An 18,675-nucleotide genomic window follows, 5' to 3' on the forward strand; every position below is an offset into this window, starting at 1 on the left:
ATTTCTTTTTCTTAAAAATATATACTTTATTAAATTTAGTAACAGTTAATAAACATTAAAAATAATAACTAATTCCAAATTAAAATTTAAAAAAATATTAATAACAAATTCAACAAGGGTTTCTATTTAGTGTTGCACGCATTTTAGCAAACCTTGCCTTTCCAGTAACAGTGTAAAGTTTAAATACAGGGTATGATACTGTAACCCGATTGTATTCTGAAATTAGGTTTATTTATTCAAAATTGGCGTTATTTTTCCAACAAATGCTTGTTAAGATATTTTCAAGCTATATAGAAATGAAGTAGGAAATTTAATTCTCAAATTTCAAGGAGTTGAAAAAAAATTTGCATTTCTGAATTTTATGTTTTCGCAGAGACTAAAAGGTAATCTCATATTTGATAGACCATAATCAAGAAACGCTTAGATGACTAGAAAAAACTACCCACAAAAATTTACTTAATGGTGTAAAACAAACACAAAGTGAAATTTTCCCAAAAAATAAATTATCCAAGTCACATATTTAAGTGAAAATGAGTCTTTCACAATGGAACAGTTTTCTTACACATCAGAATTTCAAGAGACCGTGAAATTTAGAAATAAAATTCTTCCTCCGATTATATCACAATTTAAAATTTTTAAAACTAAGTTTCTTTTGGAGAAAAAATACCTTTGTCAAACAAAATTGAGGACGGTTTTTCAGATATGGTAATTTTCATAATAATGTACATTACGGCCATAAAGGTTCAGGTCAGAACATCCTTAGACATACAAATATTATAGTTTTGCTTATAAAAAGGAATTTCCATTTAAGAATAGTGAAAATAATCACCTTTAGAAAATCTTCAAGTACAGTTGAAAATATTTAACCAAGGTCTTATTGATTAATGGCACATTTTTTTTTTCCTATCACACTTAATCACCGGTTGCACACTTGGTACATAAACAAGGGTGCTTATCAGCTCTTGAAAATAACAAAGTTATAATAGATATCACTCAAGTACCGATTTGGTTTATAAAATTAATGGGAAATAGTTCTCCTAAATGCAAGGACATTACAGATTCTTGCAGAAGACAAAACAATCATTTGACTTTCACTGAGCTACATGTACATGACCTTAATTCTAAAACCCCCTAACACGTAAATAAAAAATTTGTTCATTTGGCATGAAGAATATTATAAGCAATTGCTAAAAAATTGCATACCTAAGTGTTAAATATGATTAAATATGATCTCCTTTCTCATTCAAGACCTCTACATGTACTTTATTACCTTCAATGCCATTTATAATAGGTTCACCAGATTCATGTCCTTCTAAATGTAGATTTTCCACAACATCAGCCATTTTCACATCAGCTTCTTCAGAGCGGTTCTTGGAATTTTGCTCTCTTAAAACCAAAGACATTCTTTGGAGAATAATGAAGATAATGGCGCAAAAGGCGGAACAGCCAAAAGTGATGTACATCAGCATCATTGGGATTTTATCGATGAAGAAACCAATTAACATGGGCAGGATAACCTCACCCAATGACGGGGCAGTCACAAAAAGCGAGGCTAGCTTGTTAGATATCAGTAGGTATTCTTCGACCCAAGCCATGAAGGAGGCATACACTGACGCCATACCCAGACCATTCAAGACAATTCCAATCCATAGCACCACTTGATTGGTTTCAGCAAATAGAACCAATAGCAGGCTACCAAGGTTAATCATTACAAAATCCACAACGAGCATAGAAAAGGGGGTGAATTTGGTGGCCCAGAAAATGGACAAGCCTCGACCCAAAGTAAAGGACCCCCAAAAAGCTGACGTCATGAAAGAACCAGTGGATTTAGATAGCAACAAACTACCACGTACCGCGAATGTCATAATAAGTTGACCAAATGCTACCTCCATGCCACCATAGATCACGTAAAAACAGAAACAGAAGATAATGAAGGTTATAACGAAAGCGGTAGGTTTCTTGGCGTTTTTGGCAGCAGCTTTGGCAACTTTGCTTTCATGATCGTACGGTGCAATGATGGTCACGGTCACAATAGACAAAGTTGTCAGCGCTAAAAATGCACTAATAATAGCATACGCGTTAATTATATAATATCCATCATCATGTGGCTGGTTTGGATACATTAGGGCTGTGTTAGTTAAATTCGAGACAGATTCAAGCTCTAATTGGATCAATGAAGAATTTATATCTTGCGATGTTACGTTACTGAGACTGGGACTAAATTGAGGCGAGTCTCGTACCAAAGGTTGTAGAAAGGGTTCAGCAATGAGAGGCGCCAATAGAGCGCCCAAACCAAAGAGAAAATGCAAGGCTTGCATGTACGGCCCACTTTGCTTCGTCCAAATATTTAGGCACCACACGTTACCTGCTGCAAATATCGTGTTAAAACCAATCAGTAAAGAGGTTTTTGAAGCATGGAAATTAGCAAACTGGTGCACGCGGAGGAAGTGGGAAAGGTGTGCGCATTAGCAGTGGACAATAGTGAGAGGTTTATATTCATCTTGGGTTAAATGCATTAAAGCAAAATAGACATAACCTGACTAAGATACATTATTATTAAATACTGTTAAGTGTTTAGTCAATTCTAAATAAAAATGTATTCCAATGTTGGCTTAGCGAAGGTCAATTTTTAATTTTGGTTCGTCATAATTTCATATCTCAGATTTATCCTTCAACTTAAAATAGCTGGACATCACTGTTTAAACTAATTTAGCACCTGCTAATTATATACAACCATATGTTAACAGATCACTATAGTACTTTATCTAATAAGCCCATAATTATGTTAGGTAATTCACATCATGAAATATTGATTGAAATTTAAACTCACCAGTATCCAAAGTTCCCAAGCCAAATCCGCTCACTAGCATGCAAATGGCTAAAAGAACCAAGCTTGTACACCAAGGCATAGCAAAACTCATAATTGTCCCTATTGTCGACATTATTATGTAGATTAATTGTCTATTATGAAAACGATCAAATATAATTCCGCCTGAAACAAATATAATTCAATTAATTGCAACTTCTGAGTAGGAGTAAAACCAAATTACCATAATAGTTCTACGCAATAAATGTTAAGAAATCTATCATTGATATGAAAAATTTCAAATTACCAATTAAAGCTCCTGACAAGTAGCCAACAGATCTACAAGCATATATTGATGTTATTTTTTGAGTTGAAACATCAACATTTGAAGCCAAGTCCAGTAACGTAGGTCCTACCACTGCTATACATAGCCCCTAAATCATGAAACAAACATGTAACACTCATTAGGTGCATTGAAAATGCTTTTATAAAAACTTGGGGGAATGAGCAGAAAAATGTTGAGTTTGTCTTAATGAACAATATAAAATTCAGTTACCAGTAATAAAAAAAACTTACTTTAAAATTTATTTTTAAAGAAAAGACACTTGGACCATGGTAATAAAAAGAAATAGTGTTTTCAGAAGCTAATAATGAAAGACTAAGGCCTTAAAAACCCTTGTTTATCACAGTAATAAACCAGGTGTCAAGACTGAGCGTACTCCAACTACCCCTGGGCTTCATTAGAAATTTAGATTTCGTGACTCAAAGCAACTCTATTTTCAATATTTGGATAAAGCCAAAGGGACTCGGGTCATTCTAGGAAGCTGTTTTTAAATCAATTTAATTAAGATACTATGGGTCAGTCTTTTTTCAGGAGAGTCATTCCACTTTGGAACGCTTTACCTGAAGAGCTCGTCTCCCTTAGGTCCATTTCTCATTTTAAAATTCAGTTAAAGACACGTCTAGGCCTCTCATCTTAAACTTAGCTTTTATATACTTGTTTTCCCCCTCCTTTATAATATTTTTTACTATATAAATTGCTGTTTTTGCAAGCTCTCCTGTTACCTCCCTGTTTTCCACTTTGGCTACTTCATTTAATATAATTATTAATTTAATTTATCAAAATTTTACTACAAACTCTGTAATATTATTTAATTTCTAAGCACTATTTTCAAGTTACATTATGTTTATACCTTTCCTAACTTTTGACTGATTGACCATACAATCTCAGAGCTGTTAAGCTAGCCCTAGCTCTTGAACAACAAAGGGAAAAAAACCAAAACAAACTTACCAATCCTAAAAACGACAGATAAATATTTGCAGTTTTAAGGTACTTGACTGTTAATACGCTTAATGAACAGTATTTGGACCCTTTGATTTCATAATTTTCATCGCTACTCATAATTAATTGCAAGATTCGAAGAAACTGCAGCCAGCAAGGAAAGAACCACGCTTGGTGTCGAAAACAAAATTAATGGGTCTTCAAATTTTAGCAGACTACCGAACAGCGTTGCCAATGTTGCGTCGGTCAAAGACCAGATTATTTTGGGTTATGACCAATAAATTAAATGGAATCTGGGGGGGTTCACTAGTCATAATGACCAGAAATGATAAAAGCGTTGCGCTCTCAGCTTCTCACAGCCAATGAAATTGCGGATTTTGACTTATTTCTACTCCTAAAATCGAACGTATTTCCTGGCATCTGGCAGTAATGCAATTTGACACAGCTACCTAGGAATATGAACACTCACCTTCTCCCATCACACGACAAAGGTTGTCAAGAGAATAAATTCTTTGACGGGCCTAACCAGGCGCTCCTTCTATTTTCGGTCCCCGTGCCTGATACGTACCCTATACCAGTCACTAGTGCTTCCTCAAATAAATTATGCCTCGGAGGTTTGGAGCCCACAGATGGCTGGAGATAGAGACCAACTGACCAAAGCCCACAACCAATTCACCAAGCTAGTAAAAGGGCTTGAAACCGATACGCCTGAGATGCGGAACTCATTGAACTTGCCATTGACGCGCCACTATTGCGACATACTGTCAACGACCTTGCCCAACTCTGGAATATCTGGACTGGTAACTCTGCCTTAAAGGCAGATACTTTCTTCAACTTCGCCACTTTTCGAAAAATGAGAGGTCAATATGCCAAGATAGTCAAACCTCATGTCCGTGGTCAATGGCACTTTTCCGTCCGTACAATTACCTTGTGGAATAAATTACCCAGCGATGTACTCCACTGCACCTCACGCCCAATGGTCCGACGCAACATTAGAAACCCTCTCATAGACTCTCAGTAACCCCGCCCTGTTCCCATTTATCCCCTGTTTGTAACTTTGTATTATTGCCTTCACATTTTTTCTTTTTTTCTCATGTTTAACGTATTTTATTTGTTTTTGTTTGTTTTTTTTCTTCTTCTATATCATATTATTGCCATATCTCCATAAGCAGGCTTGGAAATAAGGTATATTTATAAACTGGTCTATTTGGCCAGTGTCTCCCAACTCTTGAATTATTTAAGTGGTCACGTAGACCAGTAGGTTAATAATACGGTAGATAATTTTGAATTAATAAACTGGACACTGGATCAGTGAACCCCTAGCTTTTGAATAAAAAAACTGGTCCGAGCAATTAATAAACTGGTCTTTGACCCAGTGACCACCCCTTATTTCCAAGCCTGTCCATAAGCCACAACCATATAAATCTCATAGGTAACTAGAATGCTGCTGCATTACAGCCGAGCTTGTCGCCAGTTCGTTTTGAACCTTCAGCCAATGAGAGGCCGTAGAGTGGTTCCGCCAAGGAGGATAATAATCCTCCTTGGTTCCGCGTAACTATCGCTGGAGCTAGGAGACGTCATTCTCTCTCGTGATATTAAAATCTTGGCAGAACCACTCTTTGAGCTCTGATTGGCTGAGATCTGGCTATCGTCTGTCACTTCGTTTGGTCCATTTTCCAGTTACACGGCAGCATTCTAGTTACCTATGAGATTTCTATGGCCACAACCATGGCCACAAACATAGATATAAGAAATGTATATAAAGGTCTAGATAAATTTCGGGGCGTCTAATGGCGTTTTCCATTGGAGTCCTCTGAGCGCTCCTAAATATAAAACGTGTTCCATTGGGACCAAAAGGTCAATTTCCAAAAATGAGGCACGTCTTCCATTGGCACTGTTGCTCCCTCGCGGATTGATCTGAGCTGCCCCAACTCGAGGGACGGGGCAACCAAAAAAGAGCAATTTTTAAGCAAAGTGACTCCGAGAAAAATTCGTATTCCATTGGGAGGGCTGGAAGTCTAGTCCTCCGAGCACCTAGTGGAGTTCTCCGTGGTAGAGCGATGACGTAGAAGGCAAATCCGGATCACGCTCGGAGCAGTCCCAATGGAAAACGCCATAAGCCTAACATAAAATACGGAATTGACACCTAGCAGACACCGAGGAACGCACGTGACCAAGAGCGCGAGCTCTCTTAGCATTTTAGTCCTAAATGCTTGACCTCTCCGCAGGCCGTAGTCTTTAGACCAGCGGTTCCCAAATTTATTTTGCTATGGAACCCTAAATTATCCACATAATTCTGGTGGAACCCCAACTAATTTTTTTACTTATCTTAAAAGACTCTTGACACAAACAAAGATGGCCGCGCGGCGAATTCTAGGAACCCCTCAAGGTTTGTAGAGACAGTAGTAAGTGGTTTAGACACCATCTGTTGGTGACTTTTAGTATAATTTTTAAGCAGAAGACGATAGCACGAGCTTTCTTACCGATAGATAGCGCCTTATAACGATAGCCTGCAGAAATTACTCGTTTGTGCTAGCTGTCACCTCCGTATTAACTCCCTTTGAAATATTTTATCTAGACCTTTATATACGTTTCCAATATCTATGGCCACAACCTGTAATATTGCACAAAAGCTTACTGTAGCCAAAGATAATTTAAACTCGTACCATAGATTCGAAATCACTCTCTCGCGCGTTGCCGATAGCGTTTACCTACTTCCCGCTGGAATTCAAAAAAATTCGCTCCATGGTTTGCGCCTTACCGCAACCGATGGAGCACGATTTTTCTGAGGTCACGTGCCGGAAAAGGGTAAACGCTTTGTAACAAAACCGTCAATGGGAAAGCTCTCAGTATTCGAATCTAGGGTACGAGTTTAAATTATCTTTGCTGACAGTAACAGTAGCTTAGCAGTCTATAGACGCTAAAAGAAATTATTCGCTCCAAAATAAAAACCGTCAAAAGGAAGGGTTTTTAAATTAAAAACGCGTGAATCTCGATGATATCGCCCATTTTTTCGTCGCACGTGTAATTATTTATTCTGATAATAAAATAGAATCACGTGGGCTTAGCAATATTTATCCGCATTTGTCTTAGCCAATAAGATTATCCCTTCCGAGCAAGCACGCGCTAATTTACACAATATAACCGTTGAATTTTTTCAAATCAATTTCTTTTAAGATCTATTATGTATTCAAATAAATAAATGATTGTGATTTTCAGCACCCGGCAGCACTGTAGCTGTCTGTAATAAATTTTTATTACTGTTTTCCCGCGGTTTTTGACTATGTCCATGGTCTGATTTTGTGACTTCTTGTAAAGTTGTAATTGTTATTATGTAATTAAACCATAATTACTATGGAATTTGTTGAAGGGTGGAACTTGTTGCGAACTCTCGGAGAGGGTGCTTTTGGAGAAGTTCAACTAATCGTAAATCAAAATACTCAAGAAGCTGTGGCTGTCAAAGTTCTTAACTTAGATCAGATAAAAGGTGCCGAGGGAATAATTAGGAAAGAAATATGCATACACAAAATGGTCACTCACCCCAACATTATACAATACTTCGGCCAAAGAAGAGATCGTAGTAAACAGTATATATTTCTTCAGTATGCATCAGGAGGAGAACTCTTTGATCGTATTGAACCTGATATGGGAATGCCAGAAGCTGATGCCCAGAAATATTTTCGTCAACTTATGGCTGGTGTTGAATACCTTCATGGTAGAGGAATTGCTCACAGAGATTTGAAACCTGAAAATTTGCTTCTAGATGAAGAGGATAATTTAAAAATTTCAGATTTTGGATTGGCTACAGTGTTTCGACATAAAGGTGTAGAAAGACTTCTTAGCAAAAGATGCGGCACACTTCCTTACATCGCTCCGGAAGTGCTGGTTAAAGATTATCACGCTGAAACGGCTGATATTTGGAGTTGTGGAGTGATTTTAGTTACTTTGCTGGCAGGTGAACTACCTTGGGATAAGCCGACTTATGACTGTAAAGAATTCTGTGATTGGAAAGAGTGCCATTTGAAATGTTCACCTTGGACTAAAATAAATGACTTAATATTAACATTGTTGAGAAAAATCATGATGCCCATGCCTTCCAAAAGATACACCATTCAGCAAATAAAGAAACACCAGTGGTTTGTCAAGAATCTGAAAATCAAGAATATGTCAAGATCTTGGTTGGATAATGGTGATAATAGCCCTCGTAAGAAGTTGCGTTGCGACTCTGACGCAGTAGCTCATGCAACTGAAGGTTTGGTCACCAGATTATCCATTTCTCAGCCAGAACCTCAAAGGTGTTACAAAGAAATTACGTTTGTCAAAGAAGGCTTGGTGCCATATGAAGGAAAAGTCATTGGGGATCCAACCCGAGGTCTCAGTTTCTCTCAGCCAACCCGTCCTGATAATTATATTATTAGTTCCCAAATGATGGCCAACACTACCTGTACTCAATTAAGTTCCTCTCAAACACCGCTCCAAAGACTGGTGAAGAGGATGACCAGGTTCTTTGCTAAAACCAAACTGCAAGACACCCTTCACGATCTCAAGAAAGCCCTTGATACACTAGCTTACAGCTGGAAAGAAGTAACTCCTTGTCAGTTGACCATCACCATCCGAGACAAGAGACAAATGCAACTCGTATTCAAGGCTTTTCTCATTGAAATGAACGACAGTGTCCTAGTTGATTTCAGACTTTCCAGGGGTGATGGTTTAGAGTTCAAAAGGCAGTTCCTTAAGTTAAAGGAACATTTGGCTGATATTGTTTCCAAGGGTCCAGTCACCTGGCCAATAGCCATTGCTACTAATACTTTGCCTTAACAAAATATATTCCTGAAATACGGCATTTTAACACTGTATAGTTTTTAACTCAATAAAAAATCTTGTTCTAAACAATAGACCTATTTTTTTCCAGTTTTTTCAAACTCTTAAAATAATAGAAAACAAATCTAAATGGCTTTTTAATTTTTAATAATTGAAATGTTGACGAAAACTATACATGAATAAGAATATTACAAAACGCCATTTACATTAACATTACCATTGGAGTTTTTTTAACTATAATTGTAGACTCAATTGAAACTCGCTAGTTCTAAAAATAAGTTTAACCAATAACTGCGGGTCTACTGAGTTGTTTTCATCCATGTAAAATAACATTACAATTAAATTCAATTCCTTAAAAACCAACAGAGTATAATATACGTACTTTACCATAATTGTCATGTACAAGTTTACCAAAAAAATTTCCTTTACAATAACTCTTCGTAGAGTTTTTAAATTTTTTCATTTTTTTATCTAAAGTATTATCCTGTACAAAAAATTCTTATACAGCCATTGTCATGATGAAGTAGGTATATTCAATTAAATCAACAAATAATTTAACTGCAAAACGCTTAACTGACTAAAACAATTCTGAGACCAAAGTAGCAAAAACACTTTTGTGGGTAAAAATAACCTTTTAAAAAAATTGGTAGAAAAACCATTTGCGCTTTTTAAAGTAGTTTCCAAAAAAAGTAAAACAAAGCACCATAAGATTGATCCTTACTTTATAATTTGACAATAAATGTTCCTTTTTTTCAATTTGAAGCAAAAAGTAGTTAGGAGCATTTTCACATTCAAAATGTTTAGCATTGCATAAGTGATGGACAAAAGTATTTATCCCTCAAAAATAACCTGAACTTAAATTGGGGTTACATCATCCTTATTATTGGTCAGGTTATTATTTAAGAGGTTTAAAATTAAGTTTGAAAAATTAAGTCCTTGATTTTCTCTTTTATATTAAAAAAAAATAATTTTAACACTAGCGCAATATAATTACCAGTATCATTTTATTTCTGCAAACCCTAATTTTGGCGGTGTTTCCCGAATAAACAAAGTGTAATAAAAATTTGAGTTATTGATTTTAATAGGATGCTAGTTTTATCTGCCACGCTATTAATAACCACTCAAATAGAATAAATTCTGCTTAAAACATTTTGAAAGGGGAAAATACGTTTTAAATATATTTGTATACTATTAAAATCAAATTCAAATCATCTTATTTACTAGTGAAACTGGCGATAAAGGAGGATCTGGTGGGGGTGTAAAAGTGACGGGCCAAATATTAACTTGAAAATCTATTCATCAAATGCCTTCCGTTTACAAAAAACATATTGGCACATTATTTTGTCACTTGGAATGAAATCATTGTCTATGATTTTCAAAGATTTGAAAAAATTCTAAACACGAATAAAACTCGACTTTTTTCTCTCATGTTTGTGCCTCTCGAGATCAAAACTGTCACATAATGACCATTGCCGGGTCAAATATTTGCTCTTTTTATTCATTTATTTTGAAGATGTAAATCAATATGATTACCAATTTTTCTTTAAAAGATATTTTGGTCTGTTTTTTTTTCCCTTTTACGCAATAATATAGAGTACCAAAAAAATTAGTGTATTTCTTTTCCAATAAAGAAAAGAAAGGGACATGGGTAAAATTCCCACATTTTGACGCAAAACATTTCACATGTTTCTTTAAATATATATCCTAAAATGGTAAATACGCCTTAAAAGTCTCTCCGAATAAAGGAGAGAAGGCAGGCTAGAAATCGAGGAGGACTTTTTGTTTTTTTGGTCATTGTGAAAATACAAATGTAGCTGCAATATTGGCATTTTTCTTTCTCTTCTTTTAAATATATGTTTCTTAATTTTTTTTGTGACTGACACGCACTGACGCACATCTTTTTATTATTTTTAACTTCACGCGCCACCAAACAAACGCAAACATTCATACCCAGGAGTCTCCGGCAGCAGCACCCCCTTCGTGATCCAAGAGCATAGCCTGGGAAGACATTTCCGATGGGTGATGACGGTTCTTTTTCTTTTCACCCCGATTGACTTGAGCATAGACAGGTTCCAGAGGCAAATGAACCCCTCCACTCCCCACTCCGCTAGTCTGCAAATAGCAATCAAATTATGAGAGGAGATAACGCTAATTTTTTTACACAAATAGAGCGAGGTAAAAAAAAACCAAAGCTTCTACAACAGGGTCAAAACCATGCGATTAAAAACTAGAAAAATAACGCTATATATTTAGAATCTACCCACCCTTTCCGTCAACTTAAAGAGAATTTGGTTAGTTTTATTGTCTTCCGATGAGATTGAACTAACGCAGAGGAGTTGTGCAGGGGGAATGAAGAGGTTAGGGAATTATTTAATTTTATACTATTTCACATAATTTAAAGTTATATTTACATCATTTGATGGGGGAAAAAAAACATAAAATAAAGAGAAGGATTTAAAAAATCTTAAATGTTATTAGAAAATAATCAAAAACCACAGTATTTTGTTAAAAGTTATAAAAGAAATAACAGAAAAAATATAGAAAAGATGGAGAAGAGTGAAGGGAAGTTTTAAAAGTGGGGGTTATTTCTAGTTGCCTTGTTGCGATCTTGACTAAAAGCCGTGTGGTGGAGGTGGCTATGGAAAATTGGTAAAAGAAAGAAAAAAGTGGCAAACGTGTTATTGGTCGGCTAAAACTATTTGGTTCACCAAGATAGACACAAAAACTACACATACTATTAAATACTAAAGTTAAAAATGCGGAGAGTAAAAGCAAGTTTAGGTTTAAGGTTAAAGGGAGAATATTAGTATTGTAAATCAACCTTAGCTTCAAAATTTACTCTACTTAAATAAGCTAACAGGGTTGCTACAGTTTTTCCGGACTTTTCAGGTTTCACTTGATCATTTGAAGTGAATTTTCCCACTCATTTTTTTAAAGGCAAAATTTTACAATTTTTAACATATTTAAGTTTAAGAGATATCCCAGCTAAATTAAATTCCTGACTAGTCCCTATCTTTTTTTACCAGCTCTCAAAATTTAGAATGGTATTAAAATTCCCAAACTCTTCCCTAACCTGCGGCAATAATGACTAATGGGGAAAACGAAAGTTGTATCTTACAGGTCCAGGTGGAAAGATAGGCACGCCACCAACTGGTGGTCGGTGTAATGGTTGAGTAGACTGAGGAACCTCGTGACCTCCCATATCACTTAAAGGCATTTCATCCGTATTCTAAAAAATGACAAACCAATAGTTAAAAGTGTATTAATGTATTTATAAAATTTACAGAAATGCAAACCTGTGAATAATAGCCCGGTCCCATTGGCCCTCCCATATGTTGGTGGTGCTGATTAGACATGTCGTGATGGCCAACGTTTCCCAATGAGTTATTCTGGTCTCTTCCACCCCCTCTTGGTAGCGTTCTGTCTTCGTATTTAGTGCCTCCCTGAGTGCTAATTGGCCTATTTAATGTGTTATTTGCGCTGGAAGCTGGGGAAGATGACGAAGAGTTGGTTCCTCCAGCGCCTTTCCCTCCAGAGTAGTTGGCATTTCTATTCGCACTCATCATCGACCGGCTGACAAAATGTGACTCTTTCCAACCAGCCTTTTTGTAAACGTCTCTCAATTCTTGATGTTGCCACATGTTATACAAAAGCTAAAGCAAAGTGTAAAATGGAATTGATATAAAAACGTGCTTGTAAATAGTCAATATAATTGTCTTACTTGCGAAGCAAACTTGACAACTCTGGGAGAATATCTTCCCCTTTGCTTCATTAAATAAGTCAGTCTCTGAACACCACGTGCTTCCAATAAGGAATGAGCAAAATCGCAGTTTTTAACTATGACTTCATTTAATGTTGCTAAAACAGCTGCAATTGTGTCATCAGAGGTTCCAGAATCATGCTGAGGGTCACCATTGGGCAGCTTTTTAACTAAGTCATCCATGGCGTGTTTCCCTGTTGAATTAAAAGAAAAACACAATAAAGTATTATCTTAACACTTCAACTTTGTCATTCAGAAGAAATTAATTACCAATAAGCTCTTTGTTACGGTGGTCCATAGCTAGGTTCCTTAAAGCCGTTGCTACTGCGCATACAACCCTATCCACTTCCATCCTCAAAAGTTCTACTAAAATGGGTAAACCCTTTTCTTTACGAACAGCTGCTCTGACATCCACACTTGGCTGCCAATAACAGGCGGCCAGGTTCTGAATAGCCCCAGCAGCTGCCTCCAGTGTTTCGGGATTGGAGCATTCGGAGAGCAGAGCTAAATATGGTTGTACCACCTCGGGTTGCCATAACAGTTCCATTCCTCTTGGAGGGTCTGATCGCGGTCGTGGAGTGTTACTACCACCTAGTGGCCCACCAGACGCACCAGCCCCGGAAGGTGAGGCTGGACCCTCTTTGCGGCCAGTCTGTTTATCACCGCTTCCGCTAGAAGAGGTGTTCTGCTGCATTTCCTTCTTTTTCTTGCTCGCACCGAAACATCCCAAATTGTCCCCAACTGCTACTGGTAAACGATTTATAAACAAAAGTGGTAAGATTCTGTACAATTATCAGTGAAAGTACCTTTTAAGCCTGCAACCGCTCTTGATTGAGGACTAGTTGCGGTTGTGGAAGGTGGTGCGTGCCTGTCGTAATCCGGATCCTCAACTTCTTGACATCTGTATGACAGATTCCGTAGAATACATATGCAGTTTTCCACACTTTTATTATCCATATCATTTTTTCCAATAGCTGCTCTGACTAAATGCAACAAGGCATCTACTAGACCCTCGCATTCTCTCAATTTCCTTCGAGCGTACTCTCCAGCTGAGCTCACATTGCGTAAAACCCCGCTGGCATTACGAAAAACGGTAGACCAATAGATTTCCTGACCCTTCATAGCACCAGATACTTGATGGACATCATTAGGATCCCTGTGTCGATCCCAGCCAGACTGGGGTATTATGATGTGATTGACTAAGACACTAAGGGCATCATCGATTATCGTTCTTTTCAGGTCCTGGTCAGATGAAAAGCATTTTATTATAAATTAAGAATGATTATAAGTATTAACTTACCTCGCAAGAAGATAAATTCCATAAAATTCCCGTGACTAATTCCCTGATTTCATTGTCCGGAGTTTTTCTTAGCAGCCTCACTAAAGTGGGAATACCACCAGCACTTCTAAAAGCTCGCTGTAATTATATTAATTGAAAATCAGCTTTCCATACCAATAGACAACCGAAAACACGGAAAACTAACTTTGTTTTCATCGTTTTGTCTACCATACGAAAGGTTTCTTAATGCCCCGCAAGCATTTCTCTGAATTTCAGGTATTTCTTGATTAACTAGTTCTATCAACGGGGGAATACCACCCAGAGCCCGGGTTTTTTGTTTCATGTTGTCATCCATGAAGCAAAGATGCTGCAAGTAAGCTGCTGCATTTGCCCTGACCACATTATTGGGATGACCAAGAAATTCGATTACTTCATGAAGATCGGGATCTCGCCACCTAACATCTGTTTCATTACAAAAAGGAAAACAAATTAAGAAACGGTATACAAAATAATTAAAATTAAGTTAATTTGACAAGAACCTCTATTTTCCCCTTCACCCATGTGTTCAAAGTCTAAAGGATGTGGGGAGTGTCTCGGTTGAAGAAGCTGAGATGGTATTGAGACTTCATCCGGGGGAAGCAAACTGGAATTGTCGTTATATATAGTTGGAGGAGATCCTGGATGTTGAGCTGTTCCATAAGTAACATTAGGTCGGGAATTAGGCTGTTGATTTTGGGGATGATCATCATAGCTTGGACGGCGGTCAAGGTAACCCTGAGGTGGAGCAACTTCAAAAGGGGAATAGGTCGGTAGCCCTGTTGACGTTGGTGGGGTCATTTGAGGACCAGTAGTATAACCATAAGGAGCTAATAAAGAGTATGATATTAAAATAAATCAATCTTTTAGCAAATTGAAGTTAATTTCGAAAGTCTTACAGAACAGATCTCCCGGACCTGGCGAAGGGCTAGGGTGGTAGAGAGAACTTCTGTGAAGACTGCCTGGTCCCATGGAGGGGCCTAGATCTTCGTAGCCTTGCGTAGGGGGCATTCCTAAATGCCTACCATCGGGCGTTGGGCCTAGGCCATCCACTGATCTAGGAGCCTGGGGAACTGCTCTTCTGGGAGGTGGGGATTCAGATGTAGCCGATGGTGGGGAAGGGGGTTGTGCTGGATAGTCTTGATAGTCTCTGTAATCACCAGGATATTTAGGATGATGCGGAGGAGCACCTCCAGGATGTGGACTGTAATAATCGTAGCTTCTAGGGCTCCCTATGTTAGGCCCAGCAGGAGAGGGTGTTGATCCATAATGAGATGAGCCATAGTCACCAGGACCAAAAGCGTGAGCAGGAACTTGTCCACCAGGACTTGGTGGTCGACCTAAAGGGGGAGAAATAGTTAAAATGTGCCATTCCCTTAGTAATATGGTTACAAAATAGCTTACCAGAGTCATATGTACCGTAATCATGGCCCCCTGTGCCAGTAAAGGGGTATGTTCCATAATCTCCACCTGGGACTGCTGGTCCTCCTCCGACACTGCCATAGATTGATCCTGGAGGTGGATAATCCATTGGTAAACCATCAGGTCCTATGTGACGGACCTCTCGGGTTGTGATAACTTTCGTGACAGTCTTGACTTGCTGCGTTTTGGTTTGAGCTGTGCTACGGCTAATTAGTTGCGCATTTTCGGACATGCCTCCACCAACTGAGAGCTGAGACGAACTGGGAGAAATGTCAGCTCCGCCTCCTCCCAAACTTCCTTCGTCAATATTGTTATGCCCATTCGTCGTAGTTAGCATCTGATAACTAACACTATATGACTCTTGAGGGGCCACATCTTGGCTTTGACTAGAACGAAAAAAAATTTACACATTAAGCAAATTCAAAGCTTATGCCCAGAATCATCAACAAGTACAATCAGCCAATCACGCAAGACATGGTTACGGATATAACGGCCACAGTTATGAAACATACGTGCTCATTGGAAGAAATTCACCCAATACAACCCTTTAAAGGTGTCCGCTGTCACTTAAGGATTCTCACAAATTTTATCAACTCAATAAAAAAAAAGATATACAAAACAATATAATAAAAGGTGAAACAAGACAGATTATTGGTGCTGTGAAAAATAAACTAGGCAGTTTGTTCCACTGTATCGTATGCAAGCAAATAAATGCGAGGAAACCTGCCCAAATGCGGGTAAAAATGGGGGTCTATTTATGGATGAGATGGGTGTGAATTTATAATGAAAAGCTTCATCAAGCAATGAAATTTGATACACTCATAGGTCCAAAAATTCACACACACAATGATTTCACCAAAACTCTTTCTGACAATTTTATTGGTTGGATTTTTCGCCAAACTGCAACTGCACTCTGATTGGTATGAAAACAACTTACATGTAGTGTCGAATATCAGTCCCTTGCTCTGGGTAATACAGTCTAAATGAAAGTAAATGAGCGTGATGAAATATGAGATAATTATTATGATTGAAGACCTCCTACGCGCTTCCAAGTCACGTACACTTATTCTTGAACCGAGGGTATTCTTGAACCAAGAATAAAACAATCAAGAATCATTCAGAGCTTATACCCATTCAAACCAGAACACTCGTTTTAAACACAGAAATTTTTACACTATATCTCTTGTAAAATCCGAATGTTTAGAGGTCATTAAGCAAAAATGTCTGTGTAAGAACCCCTGCAGCTCCATAAGGCCTACTGAATAGTATTTAAAATACTACTAAATTAAGAGTAGCAGAGTATGAAATTATCGAACCTCTACGGACATATTTCTTTGGGGACAAAGTATTAGTTTAAAATAACTATATGAAAATTTAATTTAAAGAGACCCAATATTATATTAATCTTATGAAATATGTTGATATCAATAAAGCCATGCATGCTCAGCAGGAATGTTACAACTGGAAATTCTGGCAAAAGAGTCCTTTCAGTGTTTTTTTCTGGAAGACAAGATATGACCTCGTATATAACTAACCTTTGGACTTCTTCCAAACGCTCTATTCGAGTTCTCTCTTCTTCAACTGTCGATTCTGTTTTACGGTTGATGATGCTATTACGGTGTTAGTAAAGCCAGGCAGAGGTGGGAGAGAAGGAAAGCGACTCAGGATTGGGAGAGTCAAAATAAGCTTCACGCAATTAGGGTTGGAAGGAAACGGGCAATACAACGCTCATGCAATACGAAAATGGGGCTAAAAATTGTAAGACTATTTTTAAAAAGTACACGTAGCGCGATTGACCAAATGTTTTAAGATTAATAAACGCATAAATTGAAAGCGTAAAAGAAAAGCTAGCAATGACATGAAAAAACCAAACCTACATTAGAACAAGAAAGAAACCTATTCACTACATGTAGTATATTCTAAAAGGCAAGAAAAAAGAAGATCTTTAACCAAGATTTCAGAAAGCCCTATACTTCGCATAGCGGCTGTCTCTTATTCCAATAAAATTAAGTAAGAAGTTTAACTCACAGATGATGGGTATCAGCCATACTGTGCTGGCTTTTAGAATTTCTCAGTAAGCTATCAACGCTTTGGCTGAGAGGCGAAAGCTTGTAGAAATTAAAAAAATCTTCTTCCTCCAAAGGTTTGTTGATTCGTTTGGATAAACTACCAAAACTCCCAAACTCTTGAGAGTTCTTATACTAAAATGAAGAAAGTGTCAGAAAAATCCAAGATTTACATAAGCCATTTAATGCGAAAGAATAATTTAATTTTTACTTTTTCCAATTGATTAGCTACACACTGTCTTTCAATTTCCAAAGCTTTAGAAAGTTCTTCAAAATGAGCTTCCTGTTCTTTGACAGACCGCAACACTGATATAGCTGTGGCATTTGCGAGATATAATTGAAAAGTAGAATAGTTTGACAGCCATGTACCATCGGAACTATTGCAATAATCAGAAACTTTTCTAGTGCGAACTTCTCCAGTTGGCATGTTTAGATTAAATAGCGCATTTTTCTATTTAAAATGCTCCGGTGCAACGTTGCACTGGAACACAAGAACAACCAAAATGTCCCTATTGATTTAGAAAAATTCAAATTAATAGATAGATTAGATACACTTAGAACGTGACTAGTACTACAGGGCAATAAGAAAGTAGTCAAATGTAATACGCTCTGTTAATTTACACAAATAAGACAATTTAAAAAATTATTAAATTATCATAAAATTAATTAATAATTATTTATGGCACAAACATAAAAAATATTGAAAGAAACAATTACAGCCAGCTTCAGCTAGGTTAATAGTTAATAAGGGAGGCAGAGGCTTAGTTAAAAGTCACTTTTGGGCCTTGGTCTATATAGAATTATTAAAATAAACCTTAAATTCGTAATTTATTCTATTTTAAAAAGCTTTAAACTTACCCATTTATGTTCGCCAAACAAATTTATAAAAAAATTCGATAATTATTAAAAATATATCTCAACAATACACGTGAAATAAAGCCAGTCAATAAATTTGAAACATTTCCACCATTTTCGTTTTGACAAAACGATTTTTTTATGCTCGGGCTTCGAAAAATGCCACGGTGAGGTTCGGTGCCACTTCACGTTCACGTCGAACTTCTCGAAGTTTGATAAGAGGAGTCACTCGCCTTAAAAAAGGCCAAAATGCCCGGAGGGGTCAAATAGGAAAATTATTAATCAAGCCACTCCCCGAGACCTTTCGGTTTCCGTCTCCCCTCTTCCCATTTTTGAGGTGAAACAGGG

General features: G+C 37.3%; 3 protein-coding genes across 6 annotated transcripts; 1 reads left to right on the forward strand and 2 right to left on the reverse strand.

Moving 5' to 3' along the window:
* Window positions 1–325: 325 nt before the first annotated feature.
* On the reverse strand, window positions 326–4,316 carry LOC149942726 (sodium-dependent glucose transporter 1A-like). Its single transcript, XM_090179796.1, has 4 exons — window positions 4,098–4,316; window positions 3,114–3,240; window positions 2,831–2,992; window positions 326–2,368 (listed from the first exon to the last, which is right to left on the reverse strand). The coding sequence occupies exons 1-4, from the start codon at window positions 4,206–4,208 to the stop codon at window positions 1,221–1,223; spliced, it is 1,548 nt and encodes a 515-aa protein (XP_090035922.1). The 5' UTR covers window positions 4,209–4,316; the 3' UTR covers window positions 326–1,220.
* A 3,073-nt stretch (window positions 4,317–7,389) lies between these two features.
* grp (serine/threonine-protein kinase grp) lies at window positions 7,390–8,954 on the forward strand. The gene has a single exon (XM_090178808.1). It carries the CDS (start codon window positions 7,443–7,445, stop codon window positions 8,904–8,906), a length of 1,464 nt encoding a protein of 487 aa, XP_090034934.1. The 5' UTR covers window positions 7,390–7,442; the 3' UTR covers window positions 8,907–8,954.
* A 91-nt stretch (window positions 8,955–9,045) lies between these two features.
* Window positions 9,046–18,656, reverse strand: p120ctn (adherens junction protein p120). Of its 4 annotated transcripts, XM_090178911.1 has the most exons (16): window positions 18,331–18,656; window positions 17,684–17,981; window positions 17,435–17,607; window positions 16,942–17,016; window positions 16,344–16,385; window positions 15,389–15,792; window positions 14,884–15,324; window positions 14,488–14,814; window positions 14,154–14,410; window positions 13,970–14,086; window positions 13,476–13,911; window positions 12,940–13,416; window positions 12,631–12,863; window positions 12,206–12,562; window positions 12,028–12,138; window positions 9,046–11,021 (listed from the first exon to the last, which is right to left on the reverse strand). In XM_090178911.1, the coding sequence occupies exons 2-16, from the start codon at window positions 17,897–17,899 to the stop codon at window positions 10,854–10,856; spliced, it is 3,834 nt and encodes a 1,277-aa protein (XP_090035037.1). In that variant the 5' UTR covers window positions 17,900–17,981; window positions 18,331–18,656; the 3' UTR covers window positions 9,046–10,853. The 4 variants fall into 4 exon arrangements, with proteins under 4 accessions (XP_090035037.1, XP_090035038.1, XP_090035039.1 ...); XM_090178912.1 differs by lacking the exon at window positions 16,344–16,385; XM_090178913.1 differs by lacking the exon at window positions 16,942–17,016 and having other exon boundaries at window positions 18,331–18,655.
* Window positions 18,657–18,675: the final 19 nt, after the last annotated feature.

This window comes from Leiobunum rupestre, chromosome 6, assembly GCF_980474605.1.
Source record: "Leiobunum rupestre chromosome 6, qqLeiRupe1.1.hap1, whole genome shotgun sequence".
NCBI classification, from domain to species: Eukaryota; Metazoa; Arthropoda; class Arachnida; order Opiliones; family Sclerosomatidae; genus Leiobunum; species Leiobunum rupestre.

What these genes read in the sequence shown, in the direction of transcription:
- p120ctn (XM_090178911.1), bottom strand. Translation starts at nt 17,899, where the DNA reads ATGCCAACTGGAGAAGTTCGCACTAGAAAAGTTTCTGATTATTGCAAT. An exon ending in GGAATTTATCTTCTTGCGAG is followed by an intron (nt 13,912 to 13,969) that starts GTAAGTTAATAC and finishes TCATCTGACCAG; the next exon opens with GACCTGAAAAGAACGATAAT. An exon ending in CTATCTTTCCACCTGGACCT is followed by an intron (nt 11,022 to 12,027) that starts GTAAGATACAAC and finishes TGCTATTTGCAG; the next exon opens with ACTAGCGGAGTGGGGAGTGG.
- LOC149942726 (XM_090179796.1), bottom strand. Translation starts at nt 4,208, where the DNA reads ATGAGTAGCGATGAAAATTATGAAATCAAAGGGTCCAAATACTGTTCA. An exon ending in ATCTGTCGTTTTTAGGATTG is followed by an intron (nt 3,241 to 4,097) that starts GTAAGTTTGTTT and finishes TTCATGATTTAG; the next exon opens with GGGCTATGTATAGCAGTGGT. An exon ending in CTTGTCAGGAGCTTTAATTG is followed by an intron (nt 2,993 to 3,113) that starts GTAATTTGAAAT and finishes TATTTGTTTCAG; the next exon opens with GCGGAATTATATTTGATCGT.
- grp (XM_090178808.1), top strand. Translation starts at nt 7,443, where the DNA reads ATGGAATTTGTTGAAGGGTGGAACTTGTTGCGAACTCTCGGAGAGGGT.